Source organism: Phoca vitulina, unplaced genomic scaffold (assembly GCF_004348235.1).
Source record: "Phoca vitulina isolate PV1807 unplaced genomic scaffold, GSC_HSeal_1.0 scaffold1, whole genome shotgun sequence".
Lineage (NCBI taxonomy): Eukaryota > Metazoa > Chordata > Mammalia > Carnivora > Phocidae > Phoca > Phoca vitulina.
In genome coordinates, this window is record NW_022589704.1 from 21,742,156 (window position 1) to 21,766,048 (window position 23,893).

The window sequence follows — 23,893 nt, forward strand, 5'->3', positions numbered from 1 at the left end:
GGAAGAGCCAATGTTGGAACCAGCAAAAAAATCCTTCAAAACTGAAGGTCCAATTAAGAGATTTCAGAAAAGAAATACTAGTGCATCCATTTTCATATTATGTAACCTTGGGCAAATTTCTTAGCCGTAACTTATGTCACAATTTTGTGATCTTTACAATAGAGATGATAGTAATCACCCACCCCCAGTCCCCACATAGAGTGCTATGCATATTAAATGATAGAATACATGTAAATATGTGGAAAAAAAAACCACACTATCATTCTAGGAGTATGTCCTTCCTAAAAGATGACAAACAGCCCAAGAGCAAAAACTTGACCACATGAAACACTGATCATAGTACTGAAAATGGAAACAAAATATCTATCAGAGTACATCTATACATGGATTGCCATGTGGCCTTTCAGATGAAGATACAGATCTATATTTGTTGATATAGAAACATACTTGTAGCTTAGTGCATGGAGAAAAGGCAAGTTGTAGAATTATGAAAGACATGATCCCATTTAGGCATAACTGAAGATAAATACCTCTGAGTATGTACATATGCACAGAAGCTTCTAATATGGTCATTTATTCTTTTGGTAAGCTCTTAAACTTATTTGATAATTCAAAGATGAGCTGGACATTTGCAGATCAACCAGTTTTAAATATGGGCCTTAATAAATACATAAGCTTATAAATATTAAAAACAGACTTACTGCATTCAGTTCAGATATTTTCAAACTTACATCTTTATTCTTGGTCACAACGTTGCTAAATAATGACCTGTCAATGACACCATTATTTCTCTTCTGACTTAAACGAAGACCAAAGAGAGTTCGAACTTCATTTTCATCTGGATTGTAGGACTGATCCATCTAAAACAGAAATTTAGTCACAAGTAGTATTTCTACAACCTTCAACATTTTTCGCTTAATTTACGTACAAAAAAAATTATTATAGCAAGATCATATACATTTTTTTCTAATTTAAGTATGTGTAAGATCACTTCAGTAAAGGTATAATAGAATCGCCAGGCCCTAATATTTTGTTCTAAAAAATTTTATAGGTTTACAACCCTGTGGTGTTTTATAACAACATATTAAAACCAATGATTCCAGGGACAGCACTTCTGGTTATACTAACTGAAACCATTGTCTGTATCTTCCTTTTGGAAATCAGCAGATAAAAACAGATCTGCTAAAAAAAACAGGTAGTGGCATAAAAAATAAATTCTAGTTTTCCCTTCTAATAATCTACTACAAAATACAGAGCTAACACTTGAATTAAATAGTTAAAAGGGGGAAAGCAACATTTGGAGTCGAGATGTTTGTTATTTAAAATGGAACATATGTCTTTTTTTTTTTTTAAGTAATCTCTATGCCCAACGTGGGGCTTGAATTCACGATCCTGAGATCAAGAGTCACCTGCTCTACTAACTGAGCCAGGCAGGCATCCCGGGAATATATGTCATTTGTTGCTATCTTCCTCTTTCAAATTTTGAACTGAAAAGATATTAAGACTTGAGAATAATCTGCATAAGACTACTCTCTCCCAAGTGATACTTGACAGTATCTCTTCATTTATCCTTTGAATGATCTTTGATTTAGAAAGCACTGATACCGGGTGCCTGGGTGGCTCAGATGGTTAAGCGTCTGCCTTCGGCTCAGGTCATGATCCCAGGGTCCTGGGATCGAGCCCCGCATCCGGCTCCCTGCTCCTTGGGAGCCTGCTCCTCCCTCTGCCTCTCTCTCTCTGTCTCTCATGAATAAATAAAAATGAAAAAAAAAAATCTTTAAAAAAGAAAGCACTGGTATCTATAACTTATAAGCAAGACCTCATATTAATTCTTCCTAATTTGTACTTTCTTGAATTCCAAAATGTTCCTTTTTCCTCTGTATTATCAGATTTCTAAAATTGGGATGTGCCTTCCCTATTAACTGATGTCAAAAGAAACTTGTCACACTAGCCAGATATAGGAATAGTTATTTCATAGTTATAATTATGTGTCCATGTGCAAACTTGGCTAAACTCTCAAATAATATATTGGGGGAAGGCCCAGTGTAATCTTTTGACATCTTCAAATGTGATGCTGTCAGGTGCTGAAGAGGTCACAATGATGAATTCAAGGTTTGGAAAACATTCTCCACAATGACACATGTAACTATTAAACAGAGCCATAAGTACTTAATACCCTTAAAAAAGACTGCTTAAGAAACTGAAGAATACAGCATCATCTGACCGAACGGCTGAACTTACAATGAAGGGCCTTAAAGGAAAAGTATGTATATTTAATATAGTATTTTTTTTTTTTCTTTCCTTGAAAAGCTGACATGGAATCTGTGGTGTGTCACAATTAATGGTATCTTACAATGAAGGCTATATACTTAGAACTTCCAGTATATGGAGTTAGTATTCCACAAATTTTTTGACATCAGCACTTTCCATAAAACAGCTTTAGGAATTTTTATTTTAATTCAAATAATTCTTTGCTTTATCCATGTACAATCTTAGACTTGTGTCAGTGGGAAAAAACAACAACGAAAAAAGAAAAAAATACAAATATTTGCTGAAAAGTACCAACTATTTCAGGAAGGATGAGCAAGAAACTTAAAATATTAGTTACTTTTAAAGACGTAACAGAGTAGCAGAAGGGAAGGACAGGGAGACTTTTCATCAATAACACTTAATACCTTTTGGATAGGAAAGCATGTATATGTATTAACTATTTTCTTAAAAATTTAAGATTTAAAACTAAGAGTAAGGAAGCTCTTCTCATCTAAAACCCAAAAATTAACAATAAGGGAAAAGAAAATTGTAGGATTAAGAATTAAAGAAACCTCAGTAAAAAAGGATAAATTAGAAGGTTTTCATCATAAAGGAAAGATTAAATATGGGAGAAAAGAAACACAAAATAAAAAAGTAAGTCACCATTTTTAAACATGAATTAAACTAACCTGAAGAACACAGTAACTCCCGTTTTTCTTTTTAGAAAGTATTTTCAAAGCTTCATCTTCATATCCTGGGGCAACAATACCATCAGATACCTATAAATGTACTAAACATTAATTTCTATTTTCAAAAATTAGGGAACACTTCTTAACCAATCTAAACATAATTATCTGTCTTAATGCAGCAGCATTTTCTTGTTTCTACCTCCAACAGATAATGCTAATACCCGTACTCGGTAAAGATAAGCCTATGTTAGAATACAGCTTTGTACAGCTAACCTTATCTCATTTGCTATCCTTTCAGGGTTTCTGGTTGTTTGTTTCAGTTTTAACTAAGAATATATAAACGATTCACTCTAATACATGTACCTGAGGAAGAAAAATAATTTCTCACTATTCTGTTCATGGAGTGGTGTTTTGCACCAGAAAAAGCATGCTGGAGTCCCCACTCTGCCAGTACCAGGCAAAATGACCTTAGGCAAAGCAAGTTCCACAAGAGCAAGACATGGGGATCAGATTATATCTCTGCTAATAACCTTAGGCAAGGCAAGTACTCAACAGCAAGTCAAAGGGATCAGATTTAACATCTCTGAAAGAAAAGTCATAGTTCATACTACAAAGCCTTGTGCTATAACATAAAACGCAGCAGGTCAGCTCCACTGTGGGTGGGGATGATAGTGGTCATGGGAAGAATCCCTAAAACAACTAAGTATCATCAAGCCCATGTAGCCTTCATTTCCACCTGTTTTCCCTACAAGCTAATCTGAGCTACCTTTTTTCTGTCTCCTCGTCCCAAAATCCCACCTTTCTGGAATCCTTATTTGGTATTCAACTGATGAGGGTTAGTTTTTCAAAGTAGTTTGTAATCTTCCCCTACACATCTTTTATTACAGACCTACAAAGGTTTACAGTAAGGCTCAATATTACATAGCCAAGATAGCATCCTCTGCTCTTATGAACAATAATTTTGGCATTAAGATAATGACTATTACAGAAAAAAAACCAATTAAATATATACATTAAAACATAGTAATAGCAAAATATCCATTTGAAACATTCACTAAATCTCAAAATTACAATTCAGTCAAGGATTCATGTTCTACATAAAATATAAACTTTCTGAACAATAAACTTAACTAATTTACAGATGGTATACATAAAAAAGTTATGCTTTCAATGAATACTAAGAATAAATAGAACTTTACTCAGTTATGTATGGATCAATCCTCAGGAACGTCCACTAACCTCTCTGGAGATAATTTTGGCAGTAGGGACATCACAAACATCAGATAATGCAACAAAATCACCAAAGGAAGACATCCTATCAGCCCCTATAAATAAAAATTAAAATGAGGTATGTATCACAAATATCCCTGCACAGAAAAAGATGTTTAAAAAAACCCCAATGTGATCATTTAAAATCCATTCCTCTAAATAGAACTTTATTGTTTAAGATCTAAATAATAGATTAATAAGTCATTTAAACTGAAACAATCATAACAAAGTATTCTTTAATTTTACCCTCTAGGCAAACTTCTGGAAGGGCCTGATAACAAACATTTTTTGTTTTGCAGGCACATGGTCTGTTATACCTACTCAGCTCTGCAGTTCTAGAAATCAGCCACAATGACAAAGGGACATGGCAGTTCCAATCAAACTGTATTTACAAAAGCCGGTGGCAGGCTGGATTTATTTAGCACGTGCGCCACAGCATGCCAACCCCTACTACAGAAGATCAGCCGTGCTATCAAGTTTCTCGATGATCTTCTGAAAATGTTACAGTAATATTCACAGGTTATTCACCTCATGAATTAGATATTTCTGAAATATATAAAATACAACTCTAACCATATTCAGTGTAGTTAAAATAGCCATATAATTTTAGTCATATATTAACAATACAAACGCATTCAATAGCCTAATATGAAATAGGATGCACCAAATTCCAATTGTGTTTCCATTTATTACATGAAAATCCAAACACACACTTTTATAAACAAATTTATTCCAAGGCACTCATATAGTCATTCCTAAGTATTAATAAAAAACAAATTAAAGATAATTTGAAATCTGAAACAAAGAATATTACTACTTTATTCTACTTAGGATAAAATATTGTTTTTTCTCTTTTAAGAACCAACAAGCTATTATTGTTCTGACCTCTTGCTCTTGCATATGCAGTTGATATGGGTGTAAGGGTTTTATACAGATCATAGACCATGCAGACTTTGGCCTCATCTTCACGGAGTGGAATTCCAACAGCAGCACCTGGTACAGAAAACCATAAAATAAACCTCCAAGTCTCAAGTTACTAGTTATCCTCTCCTAAATCAAGACAACATTTTTCTTAACATCTAGTCCATACAGCATACTTTCTAGTGCCTATGCCAAATTAAACAAACATCTGGCCAGATAATTAAACACCAAAAATACAGTTGCAGGGGAGGAGGGAGGAGGGAATCTTTTCTCTCTGGCTTCTGGAAACGACTACTGAGTCTGCCAGCACCATGCATGTGTACAAAGCTAGTTTACTTCATTAAGGACTCTCTCCACCCTGCTTGATACCACATACCATTTATTTCTTCCCTGTTTACATCAATTTAATATCAAATAAACATCAAAGAACTATGTATTAGAGTTGATTTAGACATAGAAGCAAAAAGGTATCTCATACAATGGCTATAGTTACGGTAAGGTGTCACAAGAACTTCTTTATGTTTGCACAGTTCCATTTTCAACCATGTGGAAAAATAGTCATATTGCATTAAGCCATTTTACTTTATTTTTTACGTTTCCACTGCAAAAAAGTGATTTCCTAATCCTCCTAGCTCACAGTGATGTTATACAATTATGTATATGCAAATAACAGATACGTGTTATTACCAGATTTTGTCACGTTACCATACTGAAACTGTTAACAGACTCCACAAAAATGGTTTGAGACTTTAGAAAATGTCTATATTCACATTAGAACATGTCAATTCTTTCTAAAATCAAAAAGAAGGCATTCTGAACAGTTCCAGCGCATTCCAGAGATAGTGCTTTACCTGCTGGGCTGACATGTTTGAAAGAGGCAGCGGCTGGAATGCCTAAAGCTTCTTTGAGTTCCTTCACCAGCTGCCAGGCATTCAAAGCATCACACAAGTTTATAAATCCAGGGGCTCCATTTAGAACTACATATAGAAACAAAACACATTATCAAGGAGGATCAATAAAATCAGATATATGTACATTTCTGAAAAATAACATATGTCAAGGCTGCACAAATATGTTTTCAGAAAAGTATAATTAAGGGGCAAATACATATACACAAATACAAAAGAACCTGATGAAAAAAGAATAAAACACTAGAGCCTAAGCCTGCCTCACCAAAAAAAAAAAGAAAAAAATAGACACACACTCTCTCTCTTCTTTCTCTCACATACATATGCTACTGGAGAAACCAACTCCAGTCAATCTAGAAATAAACCAACAGAGAATTCAGGAATGGGAGAAAGAATGACAAGACCAGGGATCGTCAGGGATCCACTTCAGTACAGAACTAAGATAACACAATCACGGCAATTACAGAGACAGTACAAAATCTAAGTTATAAACCTTGTCAATATAAGAATATTATTACAAGCTAATGAAAGAGCTGTGGGTGGGAGAAAATAAGGGGAAAAAAATAAGTTGGATTCTTCCTCCTTTATATGAAACTCAGTAGGCTCTGCCTAAAGTTGAAATGCCGTTAGAAAGATTACAACTTCCAAGTTTCTCATTGCCTATTTTCTTAACAATGGCAGGATTTTTTAGGAGCTATTATCTCTTGTGAATAAATTATAAACTCCGCACATACAAAAAAAAAAAAGAGGGCCATTAATTAAAAACAAATTTATAACTGCATTTCCTTTGTGTTATCTTGGATGGTACATAGTTTTAAAAATAAACTTCGACAAATATTTACTGAGTGCCTACCACAATGTTGGGGACTGTTATAGGTACTGGGGATATTACCAATGAATAAACTAGCTCCTCCCACATAGAGCTTATAGAAGAGGCATAGAAGAAACAAAATAGGCAATTAATAGTAAACAATAAGAGAAAATATTAGGTACTTATACAAACGAGTTGAAAACATGTCCACAGAAAAACCTATACTTGAATGTTTTTAGCAGCTTTATTCATAACTGTCAAAAACTGTCTATTTCTGATGTCCTTCAAGAGGTGCATGGATAAACTAAACTAGGGTATATCCATATACAACGGAGTATTATTAAACAGCAAAAAGAATTGAGCTCTCAAGCCCCCAAGACCATGGAGGAACCTTAAATGCATATTGCTAAATTAAACAAGCCAGCGTGAAAAGGCTATATACTATATGATTCCAACCTTATGACGCTATGGAAACAGTAAAAATATAAGTGGCTGCAGGAGTCAGGGAGGTAGAATGCAGGCAATTTTTAGGTGGTGAAGCTATTCTGCACAATACTGTCAAGGTGGATACACACCATTACACATGTCAAATCCCAAGGAATATACAACACAAAGAGTGAGTCCTAACGTAAACAATGGGCTTTAGTTAATAATAATGAATCACTACCGGTTCATCAATTTTAACAAATGTACTATACTAATGTAAGATATTAAAAGGGGAAACTGGGGAAAGAGGAGATCCAGAGGGAGGGAATGTCTGGGAACTCTCTGTACTTTCTGAGAAATTTTTCTGTAAATCTAAAACTACTTTATAAAATAAAGTCTATTATAAAAAAAAAAGGGGGTGCCTGGGTGGCTCAGTCAGTTAAGTGCCCAACTCTTTTTTTTTAAATTTTTTACTTCAATTTAATTAACATATACTATTAGTTTCAGAGACAGAATTTAGTGACTCATCAGCTGCATAGAACACCCAGTACTCACTACTTCAAGTGCCCTCCTTAATGCCCATCACCCAATTACCCCATCCCCCCCCCACCTCCCCTCCAGCAATCCTGTTTCCTATAGTTAAGAGTCTCATATGGTTAGCCTGTTTTTGTCTTTATTTTTCCTTCCCTTCCCCTACGTTCATCTGTTTTGTTTCTTAAATTCCACGAGTGAAATCATATGGTATCTGTCTTTCTCTGACCAACTTATTTCGCTTAGCGTAATACCTTCTAGTTCCATCCACATCGTTTGTAAATGGCAAGATTTCGTTCTTTTTTATGGCTTGAGTAATATTCCATTGTATGTATATAGTGTCCAACTTGTGATTTCGGCCCACTTCAATTGGGCTGCCAGATCCATCATTCCAAGGAAATTGTTCTTGCAATTTTTCCCAGATCGAACAGTCGCTTCTTTGTTCTCAGGATCATTCCAAACCACTTGAAATCCTACAGGTTTTCCAGCCTTGTTTTCCTCTGCTGGTTCCTCCACTGCTTAACCTCTTCTGTGAAATCCATCCTGCCTGTTTTACATTTCCAAAGTCATCTATATGCCAAAGACATTCCAAACTCTATCTCCAGCCTGACCTCTTTCCGGAACCCCTAATTATCTCCCAAGTCCACTTGGCATCTCAAACTTCAGGTGGCTATAAAAGGCATTATATAGTTTACTTTATCTTCTCAACGTGAGCCACATCAGATACAATACAGAGAAAGACACGCACACCCCCAGACACAGCAAACTATGCCACGTAACACACAGCCCTTACCTGTGATGGGAAGCTTGGGCTTCAGTGTGTATAACTGGGCAGGAGTTTGATGAGGGTTCATTCCATACCTCAAAGGCATCTGAGATATTCCTTTACTATACTGTCTCCTGAAGTAATCTGAAATAGCTTCATCATATTGTGCCGTATGAGTGAAAGCCTACAAAAAGTGTTAAGTTTTGTGAAACACCAGCAGCACTTACCAAAGTGGGCACAAGAGGGTCTTAGGTAGCACAAAACAAACTACACTCCTTGTCCACACATGTGACTGTGCAGGAAAGACACCCAATAACACTAAAAACACAACGAATCGTTCTCTTTCCGAGTCTCTTTCAATCTTTTTGATATTATACCTCTGTAATACTTGGGTCTCTTCATTTATAGGAAAAGGATAGCAGTTCCAAGGACACCCATGAAAATTGAATACCATCTGGTTTGGCAAACAACTGCACTGGATAGAAGTGCATCCCTACCTTCAAGGCTAACTGGCGTCTAGTCTCCAAGGAGGTGTCTTTGCTGTCAGAGCTTTGCAGCTCTGTGGACACGGCCACATAGTCCTCAGGGTCACATACGACTGTCACTCGAGCGTGGTTTTTGGCTGCTGCTCTCAGTAGGGTTACTCCACCTTGGGAGAACAAAAACAATTTGTATTTCCATGAGTTTAACCTCCTTCAAATAAAGTTACTGTACACATACTTCTAATTTTTGACTTAAAAAATAAGGAAAACATATCCCAGATGAATCTCTACATAAAGTAATAACTTAGAAAATATAGATGAATTACAATCACCCCAGAACACAGTCTGGGAGCAGTATGATTTTCTGCTCCCTCAATATTCTGATTCTGGGTGAATATCAAAACAAAATCTATTTTAAAATATAAATAGTGTTTGGGGTGTGTGGGTGGCTCAGTCACTTAGGTGTCCGACTCTTGATTTCGATTCAGATCATGATCTCAGGGTTGTGAGATCAAGCCCCATGTCAGGCTCTGGGCTCAGCATGAGGTCTGCTTGTTCCTCTCCCTCTGCTCCTCCCCCCTGCTTGTGCTGTCTCTCGCTCTCTCACAAATAAATAAATAAAATCTTTAAAAATAAATAGTCCAAAAATAAATAAATAAAATATAAGTAATCCTCCCCTATCAGTCTTCAAATATGGTTTTGCTAACTTACCAATATCAATCTGCTCAACAGCCTGTTCAACAGTTACATCTGGAGAAGCCACTGTCTTCACAAAGGGATACAGATTACAGACAACAACCCTAAACCAAAAAGGAATTTAGCTGTTGTTAGAAACCCAAACTTTATGGGGTTTACATATAAGTCAGTCACTAGCTTTAACGTGATCTAAAGATCACGTGAGTCTAAAGATCTAAAATATAAACTATAATCCTAGAATTTTAGAATTCTAAAAAGTAAACTGAAATGTCAGGAGTTCCCACTGTTGCGTAACATAGTAAATAAAAGTGGCTTTGGTTAGCAGGTGCTCTCAAAACATTACTTCCCCAAAATCATACTGCAATGTTACTGCCTGGGTAAACTTATATAATCCAGCTACCCATTATATAATCCAGACATCAAAAAAACCATTTTAAAAAAAATTTTAACAGAAATGCAAAATACAAGGCTACAGATAACATCCTCATTTTGGAATATAATCACTTTTATCTATAACATTCAATTTTAGATTCTATTTCCAATGGGTCATGTACAATGATGAAAAATAACAGACCACTCTAAGGGTGAAATATTTGTTTCTTTGCTTGTTTTGTCTTCAGAGAGATCATATACAATGATGTTAACAGGAGGTCCAAAAGAATAATTTAAAATACAGAACTAATCTAAAATTAACAACCAGTAGAGTTCCATGCCTAGGCCTGCAATGTGAGGAGCTTTGTGGGCAGGTTCACACCCAGTGAAATAAGCACAACTGGCAAAAACTAATAAAAAAAGTAAAACAGAAGAAGAGGGGGAATACTTCCCAATGCCTATAACCCTGATACCAAAACCAGACAAAACGTCACAAGAAAAATATAGACCAGTATCTTATGAATACAGACACAAAAATCCTCAACAAAATACTAGCAAACTGAAACCAACAAAATATAAAAAGAGGCATACACTACAGCCAAATATGGTTTACCTTAGGACTGTAAGGTTGGTTTAACATCTAAAAACCAGTTAATGTAGGAGCCCATTTCAATAAAACAAAGGACAAAAACCACCTGAGCACCTCAACAGATGCACAAAAAGCATGTGACAAAACTGAACACCCACTCATGATAAAAACACTCAACAAATTAAGAGAACTTGCTCAACATGATAAAAGGTATTTAAGAAAAACCCCAAAATCCACAGCTAACATTATATTTAAAGTTGAAAGACTGAATGCTTTCCCCTAAGTTCAGGAACAAGACAAGAATGTCGACTCTTACCACTGTACTGGAGGTTCTAGACAATCAATTAACAAAGAAAATTAAATAAAAAGCATCAAGATTAGAAAGGAAAAAGTAAAGCTATCTCTATTAGTAGGTGACAGGATCTTGTATATAGAAAATCCTAAGGCATTTAACAAAAAAAACTATTCAGCAAGGTTATAGGACATATGGTTAACCAAATTTACGTACATTAGCAATGAACAACCCGAAGTGCAATCAAGAAAACAATTTTACTAACGGTAGCATCAAAAACAACAAAAAAATGTTTAAGAATAAATTTAACAAAAGCGTTTAAAACTTGTATACTAAAAACTACCACTGTTGAACGAAATTAAAGAAAATCTAAACAAAAGGAAAGGCATTCCAGTTTATGGACTGGAAGACAATATTAGGATGGCAACCTCCCCTAAATTGATACACAGATTGAATGCAATCCTTAGGAAACTCCAACTCTGTTTTTCGCAGAAATGGGCAAGCTGATCCTAAAATTCACACTGAAATGCAAAGGATCTTGAATGCCCAAAACAATCGTGAAAAAGAAGAAAGTTGGAGGACTCACACTTCTCTATTTCAATATTTGCCACAAAGATACAATAATGATATGGGGCCAGCATAATGACAGATACAGATCAAATGTGCCAAGACCATTCAGTGGGGGAAAGAAGTTTTTCCAACAGATGCTGGGAAAACTGGACAGCCACATGCAGAAGAATGAAGTCGGACCCCCTAATTCACACCCATATATAAAAAGTAACTTAAAAATCAAAGACCTAAGCATAAGAGCTACAACTAAAAAACTCTTACATCTTCACTATCTTGGATTATGCCATCGCTTCTTAGATATAACAGCAAAAGCATAGGCAACAAAAGAAAAATAGATAAAATGGGCACTACCAAAATTTAAGGGTTTTATGATGGTCAAAGGACACCATAAAGAAAGTAAAGACAATCCACAGAATGGGATAAAATGAACGCTTACAATTCAATAATAAAATGAGAAATAACAAAAAAATGGGCAAAGGATTAGAATGCACATTTCTCCAAAGGTATACAAATGGCCAACGAGCATATGACAAGATGCTTAACATCACTAGGAAATGCCAATAATAATTACAATGACATGCCAGCCATCATGGGCAAAAGATGTTGGTGGGGATGTGGAGAAACTTCCTACACTACTGCAGGGAATGTAAAATGATGCAGCACTTTGGAAAATAGTCTGGCAGCTTCTGGAAAGGTTAAACATACCAGATGACCAAGGAATTCCACTCCTAGGTATATAACCAAGAAAAATGAAAATGTATGTCTACACAAAAACTTGTACATGAACGCTCATGGTTGCACTCTTCCTAATACCCGTAATGTGGAAACAATCCAAATGCCCATCAACTGATGAACTGATAAATAAAATGGGGTATATCCATACAATGGGTTATTTTTCAGTAGTAATTAAAAAAAATGAAGTGCTGAGACATACTAGAACATGGATGAACCTTGAAAACATGTTAACAAGTCAGTCACAAAGGATCACACATTATGTGATTCTATTGGTATGAAATGCTGTGTATAGATAAATCCATAGAGACAGATAAGACTATAGTCGTACAGGGCTAGAGGTTTTAGGGGAAATGAAGAATGAATGCTGGGAACTTTCCAGAACGCTCAGTGAGACATGGAGGAGCGGCAGGTGCCTGAGCTGCGCCCAGCAACACGCTCCTTCCCGTTCCCCACACCGGCCTCGGCCCTCTCATCGGCTATAGAAAATGGTCAAAGAAACCACTTACAATGATGTTTTGGGGGTCAAACCCAATGCCACCCAAGAGGAATTGAAAAAGGCCTATAGGAAACTGGCCTTGAAGTACCACCCTGGTAAGAATCCAAATGAAGGAGACAAGTTTAAACAGATTTCTCAAGATTATGAAGTACTCACTGATGCAAAGAAAAGGGAATTATATGACAAAGGTTAAAGAAGGTGGTGCTGTGGTGGTTTTGGCTCCCCCACGGACATCTTTGGTGTGTTTTTTGGAGGAGGAAGGATGCAGAGAGAAAGGAGATAAAAATGTTGTACATCAGCTCTGAATAATGTTAGAAGATTTATATAATGGTGCAACAAGAAAACTAGCTTTGCAAAAGAATGTGATTTGTGATAAATGGGAAGGCCGAGGTGGTAAGAAAAGAGCAGTCGAATGCTGTCCCAATTGCCGAGGTACTGGAATGCATCTAAGAATTCATCAGACAGGACCTGGAATGGTTCAGCAAATTCAATCTGTGTGCATGGAGTGCCAGGGCCATGGGGAACGGATCAGTCCTAAAGATAGATGTAAAAGCTGCAACGGAAGGAAGATAGTTCAAAAGAAGATTCTAGAAGTTTATACTGACAAAGGCATGAAGGATGGCCAGAAGATAACATTTCATGGTGAAGGAGACCAAGAACCAGGAGACAGTATCATGGTTTTAGATCCGAAGGACCATGCTGTTTTTATTCGGTGAGGAGAAGACCTTTTCACATGTATGGACATATAGCTGGTTGAAGCACTGCATGGCTTTCAAAAGCCAGTATCTACTCTTGACAACCGAACTATCGTCATCACCTCTCATCCAGGTCAAATGGTCAAGCATGGAGATATCAAGTGTGTGCTAAATGAAGGCATGCCAGTTTATTGTAGACCATATGAGAAGGGTCGCATAATCATCGAATTTAAGGTAAACTTTCCTGAGAATGGCTTTCTCTCTCCTGTTAAACTCTTTGCTGGAAAAACTCCTACCTGAGAGGAAGGAAGTAGAAGAGACTGATGAAATGGACCAGGCAGAACTGATGGACTTTGATCCAAATTAGGAAAGACAGCACCATTACAATGGGGAAGCCTATGAGGATGATGAACATCATCCCAGGGGTGGTGTTCAGTATCAAACCTCTTAATGGGGCTAGTGAGTAACGCTGCTGGCATTTTATATGCAGTAGTGAGTAAGTGAAGGACTATAATCATAGCTCACTACTTGCTATTGTTTTTGTTTTAATATTCAACTATAGTAGTGTTTGAAAAGTTAAATGAAGAATAAACTCAAATATAAAAGCTCTGACTTTGCCCTGTATGTATGATGACTTCAGTGTGCAAGATACATTTAATACTTGTAAAAACTACTTTTAAAAATCTCCCCTAGCGGAACCCTCCTACACTGTTGGTGGGAACGCAAGCTGGTGCAGCCACTCTGGAAAACAGTATGGAGGTTCCTCAAAAAGTTGAAAATAGAGCTACCATACGATCCAGCAATTGCACTACTGGGTATTTACCCCAAAGATACAAATGTAGGGATCCGAAGGGGTACGTGCACCCCGATGTTTATAGCAGCAATGTCTACAATAGCCAAATTATGGAAAGAGCCAAGATGTCCATTGACAGATGAATGGATAAAGAAGATGTGGTATATATATACAATGGAATATTATGCAGCCATCAAAAGGAATGAGATCTTGCCATTTGCAATGACGTGGATGGAACTGGAGGGTATTATGCTGAGCGAATTAAGTCAAAAAGAGAAAGACACGTATCATATGACCTCACTGATATGGGGAATTCTTAATCTCAGGAAACAAACTGAGGGTTGCTGGAGTGGGGGGTGGGGTGGGAGGGATGGGGTGACTGGGTGATAGACACTGGGAAGGGTATGTGCTCTGGTAAGCGCTGTGAATTGTGCAAGACTGTTGAATCTCAGACCTGTACCTCTGAAACAAATAATGCAATATATGTTAAGAAAAAAAAGAAGAAGATAGCAGGAGGGAAAGAATGAAGGGGGGGAAATCAGAGGGGGAGACGAACCATGAGAGACGATGGACTCTGAAAAGCAAACTGAGGGTTCTGGAGGGGAGGGGGGTGGGAGGATGGGTTAGCCTGGTGATGGGTATTAAAGAGGGCACATTCTGCATGGAGCACTGGGTGTTATGCACAAACAATGAATCATGGAACACTACATCTAAAACTAATGATGTAATGTATGCTGATTAACATAACAATAAAAAAATTAAAAAAAAAATCTCCCCTAGCATTTGTTAGGCCATACCTTGTAATTAATTTCAGCTCTATGTATATGAAACAGCTCAGACTGAAATGCTAGGTGTATGTATTGACTTCAGTGTATGACCCTTAATTGTTAAGCTATGAAGTTAAAACTTGTATTTAATAGGCAATCAGACAAAGAATTTGTAGAGAAGTGTTGGTCTATAGTTGAGTGGGATTCACTGTGATGCCTCTACATTTATTACCTCAACTGTTACTTGAGGATGGCATGCTATGTAATTTGGCCTGTAGTATCAATGACAGAAAGGATACCTCTCTAAAGAAGGGATTCATCCTATGCTGCTGCTTGAGGGCTTGCACTTGTAGAACTGCATTCCCTTCTGCTGTGCCATCTTTTTTTTTTTTAATATATATTTATCAGTCCTGAGTACACTTTTTTTCCTTCTCTTTGGACCATGATAAGCTTCAGAGTAGTGACTTCGGGAGCAGGGTAACTTAGAGTGAAGAGACATTTACGTGGAGAAGTTAATTTGCATGTATGAGATAGGAAGGTGTTTTTTAGGTATGTTACAGGCTTACCTTAAACCCTTTAACTTATGCTCCGAAGTAACTGTAATTTAATGTTGGCAGTATAGCAAATTATGATGAATAGCTTTAATTGTATGTTTTAAAAGTCATGTTCACAAGCTTAAATCCGGGTATCAGAATTAAGCAATTGAAATGTATGAATGTCTCCTTAATACACTGATTACAAAGCAAGAAAAAAGAAAAAAAAGAATGCTAATGGGCATGGGTTTTTTTTTGGGGGTGATGAATATGTTCTAATATTAACTATGGTAATGGCTGCACAACTCTGAGTATAACTACTACTACTGAATTGTAGATTCTAATTTGGGAAATTATATGGTATATGGGTTGTATAGCTCAAGGAAGTTATATACATTGAAAAGAAATATTGCTTATTTTTATGCAAGTAACTACATTGCTAATATGTACGAACATTTAGGTCATAACCTCCTTAAAAAAGTTTTTTTTAGTTTAAGTATGAATTTTGGTAATATAAACTTAACAAATTAAAAATGCTTATGTATATACAATGTCACACAGAAGGTATTCAATAAATGTTATAGTGAGTGAATAGGAAATTACACCTAATGTTAATCTTGGTCTTAAAAGGGAGGGCACCAGGTTTGGCATACTCATTGTCTTTGATCCTTAATGTATTAAAATTTTAACTTCCAATTTTTACCTTATAAAACTGAAATCAAGTCTGGCCATGTCAGCACTATCTTCTGGGATATTACGAGCCAAGATTCCTAATTTAACAAAGTTAAAGTATTAGGTTCAAAAAACACATCAGAATAAGATATTTCCTTCCAATATGGTCCCACCAATCAAGTTAAAGTCTCTAATACTGCCTAATCAAGAAGACAAAGAGAGAGTTAAAAATTTAGAGCATATTTAAAAAGCTCTTGTAACAGTTCCTCATCCCCCCCCCCTTTTATTTTAAGATTTTTTATTTTCAAGTAATCTCTGTAACCTAACATGGGGCTTGAACTCACAACCCCAAGATCAAGAGCCATACACTCCACTGAGTCAGCCAGGTGCCCCCCTACCCTCTTTAAAGCAACAAAATATAAAAGAATTTTCACATAACTGTTACCAGTTCCATTAATCTATGTGCTCCCATAAGTAAATGGCTTATCTGATGATCCTCCACAGCCTAACAGACTTTTATTCTGCTGAATTTTACTTTAACTGGTAAATTAGCAATATACCTGTTTCTCACCATTTTTGGTTGATACCATAATTTTTGTCTTAGATGAGCGAACTAAAGCACTTTGAGAAAGAATTCTTTTAAAAGACAGTTATAAGGGCACCTGGGTAGCTCAGTCAGTTGAACATCCAACTTGTGATTTCAGCTCAGATCATGATCTCAGGGTCCTGGGACTGAGCCCCTTGTCTGGCTTAAGCTCCTCGGACAGTCTGCTTGGGATTCCCTCCCTCCCTCTGCCCCTCCCCACACTCAAGCGCACATGTGCATGCTCTCTCTCAAATACATAAATAAATCTTAAAAAAAAAAAAAGTCAGTTACACTGTGATACTTCATTCTAAGTTTGGATTGTAATAAGTCTTTTCACACATGAAGCTGAAACATTTTCATTAACTCCAGAAGAAAATATCACTCTAAATTAGTTATCAGATCAGGACTAATAGTGAGCAGAGGAAAACAATGTGAATCCATCTCATTATAAAGCAAACTAGATTTTAAACAGGTCCTAACATATGAACTTTAGCAGCAAATGTGACAAAACCAATACAGACTCACAGATAATTTCCTGAGCTTATGACCTGCCTTTTTCCTCATTTTACTCTACAAAGTAATCAACCAAAATATTCCTGAAGACCACAGATTGTTTTAAATTGAAAGTACCAACCACTTACCAGCATGGACTGCAGGATGCAAGGTTTTCACACGCCCCCCTAACATTTCAGGAAATCCCGTCAGCTCAGAGACATCTCTGAAAATAGATGAACTGAATATTGCTGTTTCTGCTGAACTGTCATTTTACACTATTCTAAAGCATCTTACAACATTACATCTACTGTCCTCATTTGGGGGGATTTTCCAGAGCCTGAATGTTCAGAATTCAGAAACTGAATCATATGCCATACATTCAATTGAGAAGTAATTTAGCAGTACATACAAAAAGCACTAAAAATATCTTTATTTCAGAAACAGACTAAAGTAAAAACAAGCATTTAGCTTTATGATTAAACAAACGTAAAGATGGCAAATCAAATGAGTGGGGAAATAAAAGATTGTCTTTTAATAAGGTGGTGTCAGTATTAGAATAATACTGGTTTAGCCCATATAAAGATAAATTCCCAATGAATAAAAGGTTTGAGCATTTAAAAAAAATCATAGAACTACCAAAATTCAATACATGAGGAATGTACTCAAAGCATTAAACAAAAGATTAGTAGATCTGTCTATGTAAAATGTTAAAATTCTACACAGAAAAAAAATTAAGCTGGAAAAAACAACTGCAAAATATGACAAAGGGTCAAATGCAAGGCAATACTTAAATATCGATTCAGATCACCAAACTGGCATGAACTCCCCAGCCGTCCGCCTGATTTACAAGCAAATTTTAATGACATGAAAAAATGCTAACAATGTTAGGTGAACAAAATCAAGAAGCAAAATTATCTTCTGTATAAGCTATGAAATAAAATATATGCTTATAAAAAGACTGGAAAGAAGTACATCAACATGTTAATTATAAGCTATTTACTATCTTCCTTATAACTTCATACATTTTTCACATTTTCTACAACTAACATACATTGCCTGTGTAGTAAAAAAATAATAAATATTTTAAAGCAGCAAATTCCAATAAGATATAGAATTTCCTGGGTAAAGTCTCCTATTAAGGGCATTGGCAAATGACTGGTATCTGACCAAGGGCTCACATATTTCCAATAAACTAAAAACTGGTGACATCATGGTGTCCAATTCAAAATTCCCTTTCCTGGCATTCAGGAAATAAAATCCAGTTTCTCCAAACGAGGATAATTGCTAAAAACAAAGAAGGGACATGTATTCTTAGAATGAAAAACCATGTGGGGTAATTAAAAGCTTGTTGCTCCTTTAGATTTCAGAATTTGCATGCAACAGGTGCAGTCTTCAAATAATTCTCTGCATGCTCACTGCTGTATAGTCATCAATTAAAATATCATCAGTATACCTCACACCTCCAGGTTAACTTCCTGGGATAAAATCTTGGCTCTGCATTTTATTAGCTGTGTTAGCTGTATGAACTTGGGCAAGTTATCCAACTTCTTTGTGCCTCAAGTTTCCTTATTTATTAAAGGGAGAGAATACTATCTGCACCAAGGGGTTGTTGTAAGGATTATATGAGAGTGTGTGTGTGTGTGTAATATGTGTGAACAGTTTTACACTTCAACAGGAGAGAAATATTTACCTTCCCAATTTTTAAGAAATACATAGCTATAATGGGTAAACGAGGAGTGGGTAGAGGTACAGATCAAACAAGACTCAACAATTGATAAGTATTTAAACTGAGGAATGGATATGCAACAGGAGGGCTCATTATAGTCTACTTCTGATTATGTCTGAAATATTTCCATAATACAGTTTGGTGGAGAAAAAAAAAAAAAGGCTATAGAAGGAGTTGGCTTCATTTGAAGGGTCCAACTACAACAGCATCCAACATGCACCAAAAGAAAGAACAGTCTAGATTTTGGATTCTCACCCTGCTGCTCTTCAGAAAAGGCTGACCCGTCCTTCATGATACTTACAGGGCTCTTATGAGAACATCAAAAAGATGATGCAAAAAGACTGGAAAATATAAAGCCTTTATTTAATAAATAAAGGAAGGCATTCTTGCCATTTGAACTTGTCAAATTTAGGAAACCTGTGTACTGCCCACAGAAGGCAGAATTACATGATTAAAAAAGGTAATAATCCGACCTAGAGGCCAAGTAGCAAAATTTTTCACATGGCAACAGCAGACAGATCTTTCACTCCTTTTCTGAAACGTGTTTCAGGAGTGGTCATGTCCTTCCACTGAAGTCTCACTGCCGTTCATGAGAGCTGTCCTATAGCCTTTTTCATTTTCTACCCCTCAGTAGTTACCCCTCTCCAACCAGAATGTCAGCTCCTTGAGGTCAGGAATGACAGCCTGATTTATCCTTTGCTCATTCCTTCTTCCCATCACTTTGCCAGTAATAACAGCTTGTGGATAAGGGAACGAATGATAGATTTGTCCCTTCAAATAATTAACAGAGATGGTAAGGGAACACAGGTAGACTTGAATCCCAACGCAGTCAACAGCTTCATTAAAGAGCCCGTCAAAACAGATCATGTGAATCATGTAATTTGAGTTTTTCTTTAATAACAAATGGCCCGCCTAAGTTAATTTGCCATAGGAAGTGGCTGAGAAAGAGGGCTCTGAAATGGGGACTCCTGGGGTTCCACCCCTGAACTTAACTCCTCACTTAACTCTGTAAACTTGAGCACAAATTACTACATCTCTCTGAGCCTCACTTTCCTCCTCTGTAACGGGGTAAGCGGTGTCGGAAGGCGGACATGACGTCTTTTTACTCACTGTGCCCTGGGGCCATGACTTTCCGGTGGACCGGATCACACTACGTTCCGATTGGGCTGAGCTTAAAAATTCAGTTGTGCCTTACCTGACTGCCAGACCCGCATCCCTGAGAGCTTTTGCAGTCCCTCCAGAGGCGATCAGATTCAAACCAACAGAAGTTAGGTTTCTGGCAAATTCCACAAGGCCCGTTTTGTCAGAGACACTAAATAAGGCTGAAACAGAAGACATTTTTCTCATCACTCGCAGTACATGACATTAAGTCCTTCAAGGACTTGGGGGTGGGGGGAGGGGTCGGCTGGGAGGACAGTCGCGAACCTCGAAGCCATCACGGCGGCCCACAGTGGCCAGGCCCAGCCCGGGGCCTCCCCCGGGTCAGACACCTGCGAGCTCCGCTACCGCCAACCGGCCGCAGGGCTCGCAGTCACGCCGCGCAACCCGCCGCCGCCATTGCGGGCTCGGGACGCCGCGGGGCAGGGGCGCCGCGGGCGGGGCTCCGGGAAGACGCGCGAGGGGCTCACCGAGCTGGCTGGGTGCCATGGCTGCGGGCGGCGGGGTCGGGGTCTGGGCCGAGCCGGGGCGGCAGCGGGGACGCCACGTGCGGAGGGGCGCCGAGTAGGTAGAGCGCGCGCGCGGGCGGACCGCGGGGCGCGCCGGGCGGTCACCTGACCTGCCACGTGACCCAGCCGCCCCACCCGGAGCCCCGCCCTGCTCAATTTGTGGTGTGGAACTCGAACCTCCGCGCTGAGGGGAAGAGCGGAGTGAGACTGTAGCTTCCTAGGCCCGGGACTTGAAGGGGTCGTCGCCCCAGTCTCACATTCTGAGCGTCACTTGTGCCTTTTCGCAAAGGTGAGGCGGCCGCAGGACCTCAGGGGCAAATTCCTGTTGCCCAGGGCAGCCTGTCGCCAGAGGCTGGAATGCAGCTAAGAAGTGTCAAAACACTGGTACAGAAAACAAGAGCAACGCCAGGAATAATTCCTACAGCCGCGAAGGTAGAAAGCATCTTGGCAATCATCTACTCCCATTTTAGTAGACTAAAAAGAAAATAAATAAAACGAAGACCCCATAATTAAAGATTAAGCCCACAGTTCACGTGATAGAGGCAAAACAAAGTGAAATTGACATCCGTTTAAGTTTTGATTCCACATTATGGACTAGCCCGAAATCTGCTTAAAGATGGTGTCTTGCATCAGTAAATAATATTTGACTCAAGCCTGGGTGAGAGGAATGATAATGGTTAAGGAGGAGGAGAGAACACCTTTCTTAATTAAAAATACGAAAACAAAACTGCACACTTGTTTCTTTTTGAAAAAGAAAAAACACCTTTGCCACAAAATAAATATATATTGCTGTTTACGGAGATTTTTTAAAATGTTCCTTATTAGAATTACATAACAAAATAGTACTGCCTATCTTTTATTCTCAGTCTGGGGCGCGCAGCTGCAGAAAGGAGTCTATTTTCTTATTACCTGTATGTTATTTATATATCTGTTACCCTAATTCTTCCAGTCTCTTCTTTACTCCCCCAAATGAATACTTATTGGCTAGAATCAAGAGCTCTGTTTTAGAACTTCTGAATATGTGAACTTCCTGCCTTGAATATTTCTCACATTTCCAAAAGAAATATTAAGATTATCACAGTGTCTTCAGATTGTGTTTGCCAACTTTGAATTTAAAAAAGATAAGGTTCAAAGCTAACAATAAAGGAAATCTCCCTGCCCAGTCACCATTAGGTTTTTTTTTTTTTTCACCATTAGGTTTTTATAGAAAATAGAAAGCAGAGAAAGGAGAAAATAATGCTGAGAATAGTGGTAAGAGGAAAATAAATAGTATTTGGCATTGGATATTTTTTCTGCATGTGAATTTCAAATATTTAATTTAACAAATATTTATTGAGCCCTTTCTGCCTAAATGGCAGAAATACAGTGTCAGAAGGAAATAGATGAATATTACCTAATCACTGTCCTTAAAGGGCTCATGATGGAATGAAAGTATAGAAACATAGGTGCAACAAGAAAATATTTATATAAAGAAAAAAACATGGGATTAAACCAATTTTTGTAGTGGTCTTTCAGAATGCTGTCGTATATACTAAGAAAGAATGTGGGTTCCAAACCAAGACACAGCTTTTTCAGTTAAAGGTGTTTACCAAAACGACTTCTGAAGAATCCCTCCATAGTTTTAAAATTCAGACCTAATAACTACCTTGTTAATGGCAAGATGAGTAAATGAATTTTTGGCTAGCTTTGTGATCCTGGCCACATCATTCCAACTTTAGGGCCCATAGTTGCCTTGTCTGTAATATGGACATTCGTTCTGCAGGCTTCTTCAGATTGTAACAAGTAATCTATTGAAAGTACAAACTGTAAAGTGACTGGTAAGGGTAATAAAGAACTTGTAATTTCCTTCATGGTTCATTCCCCTGATGTAGTTGAATAAATGTGTATCTCTCTGGGCTTCAGAGTATATCCTCCTTGAAGATGCTAGTCATAAGCAAGCTAGTGTACTAGAAATGGAAGAAGCTCCCACAAAGACATGAATTCATCCCCCAAGAGTTTATCTTTTTCAAATGGAAAAGAACACGCATGCACTATAGTGATTATATTTTCATTTCTTCTCTTCTTACTTCACACCCCTCCCAAAGGAAACTTGAAGACCCAGAGATCATCTTTTTATACAGTAGTTCCCCTCTTATCTGTGGTTTCGCTTTCCACAGTTTCAGTTGTCCGTGGTCAACTGCTGCAGGGAAGCTGATGATCCTCCTCATGACGAATCAGCAGGTCAATAGTAGCCTAACTCTACATCACGGTTGCTACGTCATCATGTCATCACGTAGGCATTTTATCATCTCGCATCATCACAAGGGTAAGTATAGTAAGATATTTTGAAAGAGCGAGGTTTATGTAACTATTATTACAGTATATTGTTATAATTGTTCTATTTTATTATTAGTTATTGTTGTTAATCTCTGTGACTAATTTATAAATTTAACGTTATCATTCTTATGTAGAGGAAAAAAACATGTTATATACAGGGTTCAGTACTATCTGTGGTTTCAGGCATCCACCGGGGGTCTTGGAACATTTCCCCTGGGGATAAGAGGGGACTATTGTATCTAAAACTATTTAATATATTTATACGTGATTTCAGTTCCTCAATTGTGCTTTAATCTGTTTGTTATTTGTTATATATGTTATTTGTTCCTTGTGTAAACTTATCCCTTTCTCCAAAAAGCCTCCATCTCATTACTAAATCTGGGATTTCCTACCAACCTCTAAGGATTAGTAAAACTCCTCCTTTTTGGGCTAACTTATTCCAAGGGTTTATCTACTCATGTGGACGTAGTTTGCCATGTGAAGTGATTCCCAGGAGTTTGATAATAGGATTAAGTATTGTCTACAAACTCCCTCTCTAATCTAAAGGTTAAAGTATTTTATGATGTATTAAGAAATTTGAACATTTTCCTTTAAGGGTATGGAGCTGTTTGGAATTGTAAAGTTGGCAATGATACAAAGAATGAATTGAATATCTGGAAGCAGGGAAACCAATTAAGTAGATTTTGCATTAACAAACTCCTAACCAAAGACTTGAAAGCATGGAAAAGGAGAGATTTATGTGAGACAAAATCAGGTAAAACCAGCATCATATGGAGATCAATTGCATAAAGGAAATATGAAATGGAAAGAAATAAGGGAGACTCCATTGTTTCTAGCTTG

At 37.4% G+C, this 23,893-nt stretch overlaps 1 protein-coding gene and 1 pseudogene across 2 annotated transcripts in view; one reads left to right on the forward strand and one right to left on the reverse strand.

Moving 5' to 3' along the window:
* The window catches only part of ATIC (5-aminoimidazole-4-carboxamide ribonucleotide formyltransferase/IMP cyclohydrolase), a 28,211-nt gene extending 7,389 nt beyond the window's left edge, over positions 1–20,822 (reverse strand). Inside the window, exons 1-12 of one of the 2 annotated variants that reach the window (XM_032402740.1) lie at positions 20,699–20,822; positions 20,266–20,392; positions 17,491–17,567; positions 16,295–16,361; positions 9,765–9,853; positions 9,069–9,220; positions 8,599–8,755; positions 5,981–6,106; positions 5,094–5,201; positions 4,179–4,264; positions 2,940–3,029; positions 732–860 (exon numbers count right to left, since the gene is read on the reverse strand). In XM_032402740.1, the coding sequence (XP_032258631.1) occupies positions 732–860; positions 2,940–3,029; positions 4,179–4,264; positions 5,094–5,201; positions 5,981–6,106; positions 8,599–8,755; positions 9,069–9,220; positions 9,765–9,853; positions 16,295–16,361; positions 17,491–17,567; positions 20,266–20,392; positions 20,699–20,717 (1,227 nt within the window). In that variant the 5' untranslated portion in view covers positions 20,718–20,822. Of the gene's footprint in view, positions 1–731; positions 861–2,939; positions 3,030–4,178; positions 4,265–5,093; positions 5,202–5,980; positions 6,107–8,598; positions 8,756–9,068; positions 9,221–9,764; positions 9,854–16,294; positions 16,362–17,490; positions 17,568–20,265; positions 20,393–20,495; positions 20,642–20,698 lie in introns of those variants that run through there. The other variant, XM_032402750.1, reaches the window with a different exon arrangement.
* On the forward strand, positions 12,466–14,223 carry LOC116631535 (annotated as a pseudogene).
* Positions 20,823–23,893: the final 3,071 nt, after the last annotated feature.